Genomic DNA, 15,238 nt, shown 5'->3' with positions numbered 1-15,238 from the left:
TGGGGTTCAGTTCACACATAAACTCCAAATCTGAAGAAAAGTGGGTTTCCCTCTTAGGTAGCAGCTAAAAAAAATGTATATGATGAGTTTAAGTTAAGTTTTGCTTTTTCTTCAACATGTTTGTTATTGCAGTGCTCATCCAATTATTTGCATGTATTGTAAAGGAGTATCTGTAGTGATGACTCGACAGTTAAAAGCAAATGCTGAATATGCTAAAATAATTTTATTTGCATTGAAAATGTTTGAGATGTTTCAAGAGAAATTGTATTTCAGTTTGGTCCATTTTCTACTTTTAATATGTAAGTAATCCAAAAGTATTCACGTAAGATCACTTTGTGTTTTTATAATCAAATGCATTGTGTTGTTAATCACAAACATTGGCGTGCCATTTCTTTTGAGTGACAAGGTTTGAAAATAGTCTGACCCAACCCTGAGAAGGAACGTACAGTAACAGTGGTATGTCCCGCCCCCGCTGGTTGTGTCGTCCAGTCCGGGCAGGTGGGAGGAGTAGAACGGGTTACACTGGCACCTCACATTCCAGACTGGATTTACCGGACTCCACCTGTCGCGAGCTCGCGCTCTGTTGTTTAGTGTCTTTATCGCAAGCGGACAAAACAGCCACTCTGACATCGGACTGCACGAGACACACATACTGGAACGAGAGCTGTCTGTGTCGACATGAGAATAACAAGCGCTCCAGCTCCCGCCACCTGTTTTACGTTCTGAATGTTTTTTTTTATTTTACCCGACGACAGAGGAGGGAACAACAAGCAAAATTCTGGTTGATGGTTTTATCCGCAGTGCCTCAGCCAACCAGCCAGCCGGGGAGCAGTATGTCAAGCAGGCAGCAGCAGCAGCAGCAGCAGCGGACGCCGTTAAAAGTCACCGACAGCGTGGTGGAGGTCAAGAGCAAAGTGAGTACCAATCTAACGGGCATGTTTTTATCGTTAATTTAAGCGGTAACGAGAGGATATGGGTCTGGTTTAATGGTGTACGAGTGTACCGACACGACCGACATAACCGTCTGCTGTCGTTCAATCATCCGCCGTGATGTCTCTCTCTTCAAGCAAACACACTTACGCCTTAGCGCCCCACAGCTGTAATTCAGAGGAGATATTGTCCTGTACGTCGTGTGGTGCAACTGACAGGCGGCCTGGGTGTTGCCTGCACCGGGAGCAGGCTGCCACATCCTAACCACTGCCCAACCACAGCCGAGCCTGCTGTTTCCGCCGCGCCGCTCAGTTCCGCATTCATCCCCCCCCCCATGAAATCACTCTGCTGTTAAACCTCCTCCTCTCACTGTTTGGATGGTCCCTTTCCTCCTTTGCTCTCATCCAATTAATTTTCCCAGGAGGTTATGCTACTCTATTACTGCAGCATATCCCATCTACAAATACAAACTCATCTGCATGCCAAGTGTCCTTGGGCAGGATGCTGAACCCCGAATGGCCCCTCAAAGACATAAGTGCTGCCCATCATATGAATGAGTAAGTGACTGGCAAACTGTACTGTAAAGCGCTCTGAGTGGTCATCAAGACTAGAAAAGCATTATATATAAATATTATGTATATATATATATATATATATATATGTGTATATATATACACTACCGTTCAAAGGTTTGGGGTCACTTAGAAATGTCCTTATTTTTCAAAGAAAAGCACTGTTTTTGTCAATGAAGATAACATTAAATTAATCAGAAATACACTCTATACATTGTTAATGTGGTAAATGACTATTCTAGGTGGAAACGTCTGGTTTTTAATGAAATATCTACATAGGTGTATAGAGGCCCATTTCCAGCAACTATCACTCCAGTGTTCTAATGGTACATTGTGTTTGCTAATCGCCTTAGAAGACTAATGGATGATTAGAAAACCCTTGAAAACCCTTGTGCAATTATGTTAGCACAGCTGAAAACTGTTTTGCTGGTGAGAGAAGCTATAAAACTGGCCTTCCTTTGAGCTAGTTGAGTATCTGGAGCATCACATTTGTGGGTTCGATTATACTCTCAAAATGGCCAGAAAAAGAGAACTTTCATGTGAAACTCGCCAGTCTATTCTTGTTCTTAGAAATGAAGGCTATTCCATGCGAGAAATTGAGAAGAAACTGAAAATTTCCTACAACGGTGTGTACTACTCCCTTCAGAGAACAGCACAAACGGGCTCTAACCAGAGTAGAAAGAGAAGTGGGAGGCCCCGGTGTACAACTCAGCAAGAAGACAAGTATATTAGAGTCTCTAGTTTGAGAAATAGACGCCTCACAGGTCCTCAACTGGCAGCTTCTTCAAATGGTACCCGCAAAACGCCAGTGTCAACGTCTACAGTGAAGAGGCGACTCCGGGATGCTGGCCTTCTAGGCAGAGTGGCAAAGAAAAAGCCATATCTGAGACTGGCCAATAAAAAGAAAAGATTGATATGGGCAAAGAACACAGACATTGGACAGAGGAAGATTGGAAAAAGTGTTATGGACAGACGAATCAAAGTTTGAGGTGTTTGGATCACACAGAAGAACATTTGTGAGACGCAGAACAGGTGAAAAGATGCTGGAAGAGTGCCTGACGCCATCTGTCAAGCATGGTGGAGGTAATGTGATGGTCTGGGGCTGCTTTGGTGCTGGTAAAGTGGGAGTTTTGTACAAGGTAAAAGGGATTTTAAATAAGGAAGGCTATCACTCCATTTTGCAACGCCATGCCATACCCTGTGGACAGCGCTTGATTGGAGCCAATTTCCTCCTACAACAGGACAATGACCCAAAGCACACCTCCAAATTATGCAAGAACTATTTAGGGAAGAAGCAGGCAGCTGGTATGCTGTCTGTAATGGAGTGGCCAGCGCAGTCACCAGATCTCAACCCCATTGAGCTGTTGTGGGAGCAGCTTGACCGTATGGTATGCAAGAAGTGCCCATCAAGCCAATCCAACTTGTGGGAGGTGCTTCAGGAAGCGTGGGGTGAAATTTCTACAGATTACCTCAACAAATTAACAGCTAGAATGCCAAAGGTCTGCAATGCTGTAATTGCTGCAAATGGAGCATTCTTTGACGAAAGCAAAGTTTGAAGAACAAAATTAATATTTCCAATAAAAATCATTATTTCTAACCTTGTCAATGTCTTGACTATATTTTCTATTCATTTTGCAACTCATTTGATAAATAAAAGTGTGAGTTTTCATGGAAAACACGAAATTGTCTGGGTGACCCCAAACTTTTGAACGGTAGTGTATATATATATATATATATGTATATATATATATATGGTGTGTGTATATATATACCATTTACCATTTATTGTATATCTCTGTAACAGCATCACGATTACATAAGTGGTCAGCAGTGTTTGGAGTCAAACATTTAAAACTTGGTAGAGTCGTTTAAGATATTTATAGTAACCCATCAATACATACAGACTTAGAAAATTTGAACATGAATGTAACTGTAAATCTAGATGAATAGATGGAATCTGAGGAAAAATGTAAAAGATGGAAGAAGCTCCTCATATAAAACCTTTATAGTTCTTGTATAGGCATGTAATGGGGTTTCATCCTGCTTGCAGACATGCACTGAACTCTGCAGTTCCTTCCTATTTTGTCTGGAGGAGGTCCATGTGTGGAGGCAAATGTCGCAGTTTTTGCGGACTTGCCTGGCCTCCTGGTACGCGTAGAAGACACCAACGAAGATGATGACAATCAAATCATGTGATCTCCGCAGCAGAGTTAATACATCACTTCCTGCCTCTGCCTGCTGCACCTCTCGCCTGAAAAATGTGGAGGATTCGTTGCTGTTTTGAACCTGTCTGTGCAGAGAACCTCCTGCTTTGCATGTGTGAAAGGCAAACTGCGGGTAAACTCTGTAGCCAATTCTTCAGATTTTACCCGCCGGTCTGTCTGAAAATGGCTTGATTCAGTACTTTCAGTGTGGAGCATCTAAATCTATACTTGGCCATAAGCTATATGTGGCAACTGTATCTTGTGGATGTGGAAACAGACTTTTCAACCCCGGTTTCTATCACTTTCTGGCTTCACCTTCTTTACCTGATGAAGCTATCTTCTTTTGAGTTCTTTTGGGTTTCCACAGTAACTTTGGTTGTTCCACTACCTGGGGAAAGCTATTGAAAGCTACCAGGGAAAACAGCAGTGCGGTCCTCAATCTATTTTGGTGGTGCAGTATCAGATATTTTGTTTTTGCCATATATTTTTTGTCTAATTGAAAAGACAGAAGAGAAACTGACCCACTAGGAACAAATCTTGTGATATTATTTGTAATATCAGCATGTACTTCTTAATGACGTGAATGAAGTGAAATTATAAGAAATGTTGCCACTCTAAACTTATTTCAAAATTTAGAAAAATTAACTAGGATTGCGTTTCCTATAGGGCTGCACGATATATCGAAAATGTATATGTCATCGCAATATCAACATGCACGATATGCTTATCGCAAAAGACTGCTTGAAAGTGGAGGTTTATTTACATTGTCTTCACTCAGTTCTCTTACATTTACTCTTATTCTGTTGTTATTCGTCGGTGGAGAAGGTTTTTACACCTTTACTGATGGTTTGTTTAATTTAGTTTTTTGTTCACCAGGATTAAGGCTTGTTCTTCAGTAACAACAGACACAGAGGAGCTGATATCCAGTTTGTTCAGTGAGTAAACTCTTATTATGTGTTATGTAACATTTTAATGCAGGGGCGGGAACCCTTTTTCTATCAAGGGCCATTTAAATCGTTCATAACTTCCTTAGAGGCCCATACTAAATTATTGTTTATCATTAACACATATCACACCAGGGCTCCAGACTTAGTTTTTACATTGGTTGCCCTTGTGAATCTAACTTTTTCATTCAGGTGCACCAGCACGTAATTTAGGTGCATCCAAAAATTTTCCCATTTCCCAAATCAATTCATTTCCGATGCACAAGGTTTCGATTCGATATCAATTCAGTATAGTACCATACCATTTTACTTGGATATGACTAACTGTGCAAGGAAACCTCACTTGGTGCATTATTAAAACTATTAAGGTAGGCCTGTCATAATTCTTTTGGACAACATATATTGTCCCAGAATATATTGTGACAAATTATATTATTGTCATCATTTTTAAACCATTTTATACCACTGATATACTGATAATGTAATAGCATAATCGTGCAAGTTCACGCTTTCAAAGAGCAATGAACTTAACTCTTAAGAATATTCAGTCTGACATTTGAATTAGAATAAAAAAAAGTATTTAAATATCCTATATATATATATATATTATGTAAAATAAGCCCCACACAACCAAAACAATATATAAAATCGACTCTCTGGCTCTGTTTTGTAAAATTGCTCTTGAATAAATAGCCCTTAGGATAAATAGATATTTTTGGCCATTTAAGTTTTCTTTTTTTATAATTTTGGCTGTGTTATGCATATGGCTTGAAATTTTCCGATGGTGTGTATTTTTTTGGCATTTTCTGAAATCTGATGCAGAACTCATGTTGTGACGGAACTAATGTTTAACGTCGGAATCTTTTTTTAGTGCGTTCCGCACAATTTGTTTACTGTTCCAGTAAACAAATTGTGCTCTCACCGTAGCTATAGTGTTCGGTCAGCGACGTGTATGAAATGGACAGATTTGACAGGGACGAAAAGGAAAACAAGCGATGCTTCCGAGACAAACAAGACACAGTGTTCAAAAATCAAGTTGAAAAGAAAGTATGACGAATCCTATCTTGCTCTTCGGTTCACAGTGAATCCGGTAGGAGTTGAGGAGCGACCAGTGTGTATTTTATGTCTGAAAACTCTGGCAGCTGACAGTATGAGACACAACAAATTAAGAAAAGACTTACAAAAGCATTACACCCCAGTCACATTAATAAGCCACTCAAGTTTTTTCAGAGAAAACTTGATGAATATCGTCAGCAGGAAGACTGCGTTAGAACATAAAATCATGCATTCCACGTTTTTATGCTTTCATTCTGAGGTCCTGGCTTTATTATTTAACAGTGTGTGTGTGTGAGTGAGTGAGAGGGGTGTGTGTGTGTGTGTGTGTGTGAGTGAGAGGGGGGTGTGTGTGTGTGTGTGAGTGAGAGGGGGCTGTGCGTGTGTGTGTGTGTGTGCAGTTATGACGGTATCCAGAAGTAGACAAATAAGAGAAATTATATTGTGTAATATTATAATTCGTCTCTCTCCCTCTGTCTCTCTCACACACATGCATACATCATCACCAAGCTTTCAGTGTGTGTGTGTGTGTGTGTGTTTGTTTGTGTGTAAATGGTAAATCATCTGTATTTATATGCACTTTTATAGTCTTGATGACCACTCAAAGCGATTTACAGTACAGTTTGTGTGCTGTTATAATCTAAAACAAATATTGTCGCACTTCACAGATTTTTGGTCGCAAGTGCATGTGTATTTTTGGCGGGGAGGTTTTGTATTCATGAATTGCCTCACGGGCCGGATCAAACAATCTTGCAACCCGCATAGGACCCGGAGGCCGGATGTTCCCCACCCCTGTTTTAATGCAACAGTTAATTTCAGAAAATGTAATGACATCTTCGCAATAAAAAATAGGCACCAAATGTGAAAATGTACACATAGGGGATCAGCTGGTTCAGGTTTCTTCCATCTTATTTAGTCCAATTTATGCAGACTTTAAATTGTTTAGAGTTGTATACCTTTATTTTGTCAGCCCCTCTTCATATACAGCATTGCTGAGAATGCTTTGCTTTATTTTGTCTTGAGTGTGCATCTAGTGTTGACAACAACCACAGACTTTGCAGCCACGAGATGGGGCAGGACCTAATCGATTAGATACCTTGATCCATTGCAATTGTTCATCGTGCGGATAGAGGGTTCTAAGTAGCATGATTTCCATTCCCACCAGAAGGGTAAAGCGTATGTATAAACTCAGTTTATATACATGTTCACCCTCAAACTGCAAACAAATTCTTTGTCTGGAAACATTTTTGCCATTAACCGTGCCTACATGGAATGCTTAAGGTAGGGAGAGCGGCAGCAAGACCCCCAAAGGAAACAGAACAGAGCAGGCATCAGTGACAACAGAAATGACACTGAATAAATTAAACACAGTGTGAAAAGGGAGGAGCTGGGGTGGAGGTGGGTTGCAAAATAGATTGCAGAGGAAGCAGCATTGGTGGGCAGGTTGAAGCTGCTTAAATAAGGTGCCTTGTTTGAGCTTTGCCAATGAATGGGGTGGGTCCTGGCATTATGGAAGACATTGTGCATTATCCCACTCCCAAAGAATTGGTGTGTCTGCATGACTTCAGACCAGTTGTTCTAAAATTACACATAATGAAGACTAAGGCTGCACAATATATCAAACAGCTATCGTCCTCATGATATCAATGTTCGCGATAGACGTATCGTAAAAGATGGCAAAAACTGCGATAAATGGTGTTACTTGGTGGCTCTGTGGCCGGGCTGTGTGCCTTCTCCCGGCTGGGGGGCTGTCTGTGGTCTCACAGTCCGTAGCCAAGGACTGTTTAAGTTTATTTATCACAAGTCATATTGTCATCGCAATATTAAACAATGTTATCGCATATCTCAAGTTTTCCTAATATCGTGCAGCCCTAATGAAGACCTTGGAGCGGCGTGTAACTCCAGGTCCGCCTAGCACTCGACACACTGCCGTTTGCCTACCAGGAGAAAGTAGGTGTGGAAGCAAACATCCTCTTTCTGCTACACACGGCTTACCATCACCAAGACCAGCCATTCCCAAACTGAAGAAAGCCGCGGCCCAATTTGAAAACTGACAAATTTGTGCGGCCCAGCCACACCTTTAATCACAATATCACAACACACAATACTAGAATCAATTATTTCCATACATATTATTTATTTCAAAGCCAGAATAATTGTATATGAACATGGGCATATGCAGTGCAAATCCAATAACAGGACAAACAAAGCGCTGTCTCAAAAGTTAAAAAAAATTGTCCGTAATAATCCATCCACATTAGCGTAACAATTTGCAAAGCAACAACTGTAAAACATTAAGTGCAAATAGTGGATTGTTAAACATATATTATTGCTGTTTGTGTAACAGAGCACTTACACATTACCTTTCACAAAAATAATAGCAGGAAGAAGAAAAACACATTTACGGCGTAACCAAATATACTTGAGGCGTTTAAGGCCCCACGGAAAATAACCACTCACTCTCAATAAACAATTGATTTCCTCCAGTCTGATATACTGCATATTGAATCACACATCGCTCAAACCTTTTTCCACCTGTAACTCACCTAATGAGAGGGGTGATGATGCCGCATAGCGGCTGTCCAAGTTTTGATGTCCGGCTGAATGGAAGTCAACTTCAGTCGGAGATCAGGCCCAACATCCAGTCTGTTCCTGTACTTTGTCTTTAAAGCCACAAGTGCTGAAAATCTAGTGTCACACAGATAAGTTGTGGCAAAAGGCATGAGAAACATCAACGCCTTCGTAGACAGATCAGTATATTCCGAGTACACATGCATCCAGAAATGTTTCAGGTGCGTTTGTGAAAAGATCAGCTTCAAAGCAGTATCACAAGATAAATCTTAAGATAAAGTCTTTCCTGCTCCCTGGAACTGAGGCCTGCAATAACATCCTCGTTATGGGAGGCAAATGGGTTCTGGATACAGCTATTCTGCTCGCTGAGTGCAGGGAAATATCTCCGGAGCTGCGTCTTCAGGGTCCGCAGGTGCTCCTTGATGACACCTGCCACGGAGGTCGGGATCTGCCTCTCCTCTTTGTTGAGAAACTCACACAGGTTGTCGTAGTAAGGACTCGTAGTTTTTCTGGACCACTCTTCTGTCCCATAGCTCGAGGTTCCTTATCGTAGCCTCTATCTTTCCATGGACATGAAACATGGTAAAGGCTTTTCCTTGGAGGGATAGATTGAGGCCATTTAAGGAGCTGAAAATGTCGGCTAAGTACGCCAACTTACACAGCCAATTGAATTCACAGAATCGATCTGACAGTTCAAACCGGGAGTCCACAAGAAATGTCCGGACCTCGTCACGCAGTTCAAAAAGTCGAGTGAGCACCTTACCCCGCGACAGCCACCGCACTTCATTGTGCAGGAGAAGCTGCCTGTGATCGCTCCCCATCTCCGCGCATAATATGGCAAACAGGCGTGACTGCAGAGGTCGACTTTTGATGAAATTTACTGTTCTCACTGCTTCATCCAAGACGGTCTTTAAATCCGCAGACATCGTTTTTGTGGCCAGTGCCTCTCTGTGGATACAGCAGTGGACCGCAGTAACAAGCGGAGCCACTTCTTTGACCCTTTTCACAACTCCTGTTAGTTTTCCCACCATGGCCCGTGTCCGTCGGTGCTGAGCCCCACACAATTTGTCCAGTCTATATCATGGGAAACCATGAATGTATTCAGAGTCTCACAAATGGTCCCTGCTTTAGTGTGTGAGGGTAAAGGTTTGCAAAACTTCATGTATTTCTCCATCATATTCATATCTAACAAAAGCAAGCAAGTTTGACAAGCTTGCAATGTCGGTCGACTCGTCGAGCTGGAGAGCATAAAAGTTGCTTGCTCGTATTCTGCTCACAAGCTGCTTCAACACATCTTCAGCCATTTCATCAATGCGGTGCCTCACTGTGTTATCCGACAGGGAAATCATGTTCAGTTGTTTAGCTGCTTTCTCACCAATCACCACTCCAACCATCTCTTTGGCGGCAGGCAGGATTAAATCTTCCCCAATGGTGTGTGGCTTCCCAGTTTTCACTATCATCTTAGCTACGCGGTATGATGCCTCCACTGCCTTGGCATTTTCACTCCGAGTGACACATGTGGATTCGATTGATTTCATTTGGCTCAGATACTCTCTCAGCTTATTTTCAAAAAATTCTCGCGGCTTGGATCAATATTGTCCATGTTTAGTTTGTAAATGGCGGCGCAGTTTGCATGGTTTCAGGGCCTCGTTAGCTAGCATCTCAGAGCATAGCACACACACAGGCTTCGGGTTGTCCTCTGAGCCAGCACTCTTAAATCCCAGCGACAGGTACTCACTTGAGTACTTTCTGCGAGTCCTCTTTTTTGATTTTCTGAAATGATTCAGTTTGATTTTCTGATTCCCCTTCTTCATTAACAACTTGCCTCTTTCTCCCTAACAGCCACTGCTCCATCTTGCTCGACCCAGCACATCTCAAAGTTTTCCCTCACCTATGATTCCCCACTAATGATGCATGATGCGTTCAGGTGTTAATGTGACGGTCATCAAAAACAATGACACCTGTTATATAGGTCAGATAAAATAAGAATGGAATTTGAATCTCATGGCTTTGTTTCCCTACCTGTGATGATTTTAGTTGTTAAAATCAATCATAAATATTTCGTGGTAATTTAATGCTTACTTTCAACTTTGAAACTTTTTTATGCAATTTATGCAATGTTTGATGACCTCTCACGGCCCACCTGCAGAGGCTTCACGGCCCACCAGGGGGCTGCGGCCCACACTTTGGGAATGACTGACCTAGATAAAGGGAGCAGTACTGCAAGGATTATGTTCTTTTGTTAGTTTTTCCAACGCCTTCAAAACCATCCAGCCCCTCTTACTGAGAGAAAAGCTAACAGAGATGAGGGTGGACACACAACTGGTAACCCCGATTACTGACTACCTCACAGGGAGACCACAGTATGTCAAACTGAGGGACTACATCTCTGAGATTGTGGTCAGTAGCACTCGTGAACTGCAGGGGACTGTGCTCTCTTCTGTCTTGTTCACCCTCTACACCTCAAGAGAGTGTAGAGTGTTTTGTTTTTAGAACTTTGGACTCTTTAAGTGTAGCAACAATAACATTGAACATTTTCAGTCAAACATTTTATTATTCAGATCATAAGGAGGGGTGGGCGATATAGCCTCAAAATTGTATCACGATATTTCAAGGAAATTTGTGATATTGATATGTATGACGATAAAGAAAAAACAATACTGAACAACGTTTTCCAGTCGTTGTCGATGTATTGCACGGTCAGGCTGATGTATGGTTCCGTGCTTCGGGTTTACCGCAGGTCCATGGTTTTGGAAAAAAACTCCACCGACGATAGTGTAGCTGCTAGTTTGTCGCGGCATTCTTCATACATCACAGGCAAGGATATGTAACCACATCAGTACTTTCCATCCACCGTTTGCTCTTCCTGTCATATGGAGCGCAACCAGGTTTGGTCGTTTGTTTACTTCTGGGCTGCACATCACCAGCTGCTAGCGTCTCCTCCTTGCGTGCCTTTATAGCCTGGTTGTACTCGACGGTGTGTTTTCGGTTCAAGCAGTGAAAGAAGTTCATTGGGTTTCCACCATTAACAGTAACAGTTTTCTTGTATATTTTGCAATTTATTGTACTTTGTTGGAGGTCTGACCTCTTCTAGCCAAACCACTTCCACACTATTGAAGTAGCTCCTTTTTACGGAAATCGTCATCGGAGGCAGACACACTGCTGTGTTCTCATACATGTTTGGGCTTGCGACGTTGTTGTGCGCTAAGGAACGTAAATGCGTCATACGTCATTGAGTAGCTATATCATTAATATCGCAATATGACACTTTTTTAGAAAATTTATACCGGTATTATCGTGGATGGTATAACATATGGCACAGCCCTAATCATAAGTTTGTTTTTGATTGTGGAAAGTAATATTTGACTATAGACCTACAGAACTCACTCGTGGTAAACTGATGTGAAGAGCACTATGAGCATGATTCAGCAGATTTTTTTTGGGCCTCTTTAATGTGATATCGCAAGACTGCTTGAGGAAATTTCTTCAACTTTTTACCTCTTGTCACTTGGACTCAAAGATAAGGGGGTCAGAGGTCACAGTGGCCTTATATGAATCAGGAAAAAAAGTATGGAGAAATATGTACACAGAAACTGCACTGATTGGCCAAGGTATACAGCCACAGTGCAGTAATTCTTGCTTATTCATTATATTTTATGTATAATTTTTTTACATTTTTATATTTTGTATAGTGTGGTGTCTCTCTGATACTTTGCTGCTATAACACAGGAATTTCCCAGTTTGGGATCAATAAAGCATATTTACCCCATCATCATAAGCATTAGCATTCACATTCACCCAGGGTCATCATCATTTATTATGTTTGGCTTACTATGCTTCTGCTCATTCAGTTGGTAACAAATTTCACCATAATAATTCTTTGTAAGAGAGATTACATTACAAGGCCTATTTAACGTAGCTCTAAACAAACAAACAAATCAGGATGCAGTGTAATTTCTATGCCTCTGCGCCAGCGATAGCCAGTGGCCGGTGGTTGTTTTGGTGGTCAAAGGTCAAGGTCACTGTGACCTCACAAAGCACATTTTTTTCCTTGCAAAGGTAATGGCTTTGGAACGGCGTGAACACATTTGGTACAAACATTCACTCGGACTCAAGGGCTAACGTTAACGTGTGCTGCAGGCCAGGTTAACGTTTATAATAACTGTTTAATACTTCAATGTTGTTAAAACGGGTGCTTTACTCAAAATTTCAAAACATAAAAATTCCAGTGTCAACTGGGGAGCTATACAGGGTGATGGGGATAGGTTGGGGTTGGCTCTTCCTGAATTCTACAATCATATGCGCTGTTTTGAGGCCGTTGAACTCCAATTTGTCTCTAAATGGTAAATTTCCAACCTGTAAACAGCATCATCCCCACTGTGTCTCCATATGTTAAAGGGATAGTTCACCGAAAAATGAAAATTCACTCATTATCAACTCACCACTTTGCCGATCGAGGAGTGAAGTCTTTGAGTCCACAAAACACTTTTGGAGTTTCAGGGGTAAATAGTGTTGCAGCCAAATGCAATATAATTGAAGTAACTGGCGACCACATCTTCAAACGTAAAAAAACAACAGAAACAAAACATAACATGCCTCCTGTGGTGTCATCCAACCATCCGTAAGCCCCGACATTCAAATTCGACTGGAAACCGCGTCATTTACATTATGTTTTTAGGCTAAATGTCCTCTGATATCCTCCTCAGCGTTCACACGTTCAAATCACACACTGCACACTAGCTCTCTCCCAAGGGTGTGCGTGGTGTGTGTGGGAGCATTGCTAGTTCCGGTAGCATCGCTGCAGTTACTTATGAGTATCGCTGATGCCGTCACGTGCCCCTTGGGCGAGAGCATAGAGGTTTGAGCTTGTGAGGTGTGTGCGCACGTGAATGTAAACGTGGCTCCAGGCAGGAGGATAACAGTGGACATTTAGGCAAAAAATATGGTGTAAATGATGCTGTTTAGAGGGCTGAGAGCACAACACAATTTGATGACTGTGATTGAGATAGCAGTTTATATTTATTTGTTTAATTATTTCAAAAATTCATGATTAATTTATTGATTTAGTCTTTGATTGTAGTCTGGCCTGCCAGCTACTGGCTTAGCAAAAAATACTTATTAGCCCCTGTTACACAGCACAGAAGAAATAAGAAAAGAACCTCATAACCAAAATGTAAGAAAAATACGATTGGGGAAGGACAAGATGGGGTGTTTGACATTTTGGGGAATGATTTATGTCAACATTAGTAAAACGCACTTGACTCATGTAATGCAAATTATTATTATAATTCCTCAATGGGCATAATGTCACAGCCTTCACCTGAACTAAAACATGATGCTGAGCAAGAATGGAGAACTGAAAAAAATGATTTGAAAAGCATATGTTGTTCTTGATGATATGATTGTATTCATGTGAGAATACTTTTGTTAAAGGCACAAAATGTTAACCCCAAATTAACCCTACCCTAACCCCTAACCCCTTTGATGTTAGTGGTGACAGCAGCCAGACACACTTAAAATGTCAAAAAGAAATTAAAGTGAAAATAATAATATCAATCCAGTTTGTCTGAGAAATATCTGAGGAAAACTAACACTTAATGAATGTGTTGTTCACTTTCTGCAGTTTGAGGCAGAATACCGTCGCTTCGCACTAAAGAAAATTGGCCAAGGTGACTTCCAGGAGTTCTACCGCCTCCTCCAGACCATCCATCATATACCTGGTGTTGATGTGCTCCTGGGATATGCTGACATCCATGGAGACCTCCTTCCAATCAACAACGATGATAACTTCCAGAAAGCTGTCTCGTCAGCCAATCCACTGCTCCGTATTATTATAACCAAGAAAGGTAAGATAGTGAATGGACTTTATTTTCCTAGCATTTTTTCAGTCTCATTGGTCACCTTTACAAGGGCTTTGCAGTAAGCTACATTCCCCCATTTTTAAACACACATACACAACTTTCATACGCTGTCGGCAAAGCCGAGGAGTAATTTGGGGTTCAGTATCTTCTCCAAGAAATGCAGAATGGAGGAGCTAGGGATTGAACCACTGACCACCGACCTTCAGACGCCCACAAGAGAAGAAAAGTGTAGCTTAGCATCGCCGTTTCTGTCTTTGTGTTTGGTGCCACTTGCCAGAAATGACTCTATTTCCGCGATTGCAGTTCCGCGCAGTTGGAAATTGTAGCCAAAGAGTTCAATCTTCGTTTCATCAGACCAGAGGATTTTGCTTCTTGTCGTCTGACAGTTGTTAAGGTGCTTTTTGGCAAACTCCCAGTGGGCTGTCATGTGCCTTTTAGTAACGAATGGCATCTGTCTGGCCCCTCTACCATAAAGGCCTGATTGGTGGAGGGCTGCACTGATGGTTGTCCTTCTGTAAGGTTCTCCCATCTTCACAACGTAACTCTCATTCATAGTGACCATTGGGTTCTTGGTTACCTGTCTGACCAAAGCCCTTCGTCCCCGATTAGTCAGTTTGGCTGGGCGGCCAGATTTAGGAAGATTGTTGGTGTTTCAAAATCTTTTCCATTTGAGAATGATGGAGGCTTGCTCTTGGGCACTTTCAATGCTGGATAAATGTTCTTGTATTACAATCCTGTCTCGCAGATCTACAGACAATTTTCTTGACCTCATGGCTTGGCTTTCACTCTCACATATACCATCAACTGTGAGACCTTATATAGACAGGTCAGTGCCTTTCCTAATTATGTCCATTGAATTCAATTAGACACAAGTGGACTCCAATCAAGTTGTAGAAGCATCTCAAGGACCATTGATAGAAGTAGGAGGCACCAGAGCTCAGTTGCAAGAGTTATAACAAAGTGTCTGAATACTAATGTAAAAAGGATATTTCACTCTTTTATTTTTAATAGATTTACAAAACACTCCAAAAACTAGTTTTTGCTTTGTCATTGGGGAGTATTTTGTGAACATTGATGAGAAGAGAATGAATTGAATGCACTTT

The 15,238-nt window shown here is 41.5% G+C and overlaps 1 protein-coding gene across 1 annotated transcript in view; it reads left to right on the top strand.

Annotated features, from left to right (window-relative positions):
- Positions 1-528: 528 nt before the first annotated feature.
- pard6a (par-6 family cell polarity regulator alpha) overlaps positions 529-15,238 on the top strand; it is a 34,519-nt gene continuing 19,809 nt past the window's right edge. Inside the window, exons 1-2 of the mRNA XM_035157734.2 lie at positions 529-914; positions 13,898-14,120. Of these exons, the coding sequence (XP_035013625.2) occupies positions 786-914; positions 13,898-14,120 (352 nt within the window). The 5' untranslated portion in view covers positions 529-785. The remainder of the gene's footprint in view (positions 915-13,897; positions 14,121-15,238) is intronic.

Source organism: Hippoglossus stenolepis, chromosome 5 (genome assembly GCF_022539355.2).
Source record: "Hippoglossus stenolepis isolate QCI-W04-F060 chromosome 5, HSTE1.2, whole genome shotgun sequence".
NCBI lineage: Eukaryota > Metazoa > Chordata > Actinopteri > Pleuronectiformes > Pleuronectidae > Hippoglossus > Hippoglossus stenolepis.
Note: the sequence above shows the minus strand (reverse complement) of the source record. Positions and strands in the feature narration are given on the sequence as shown.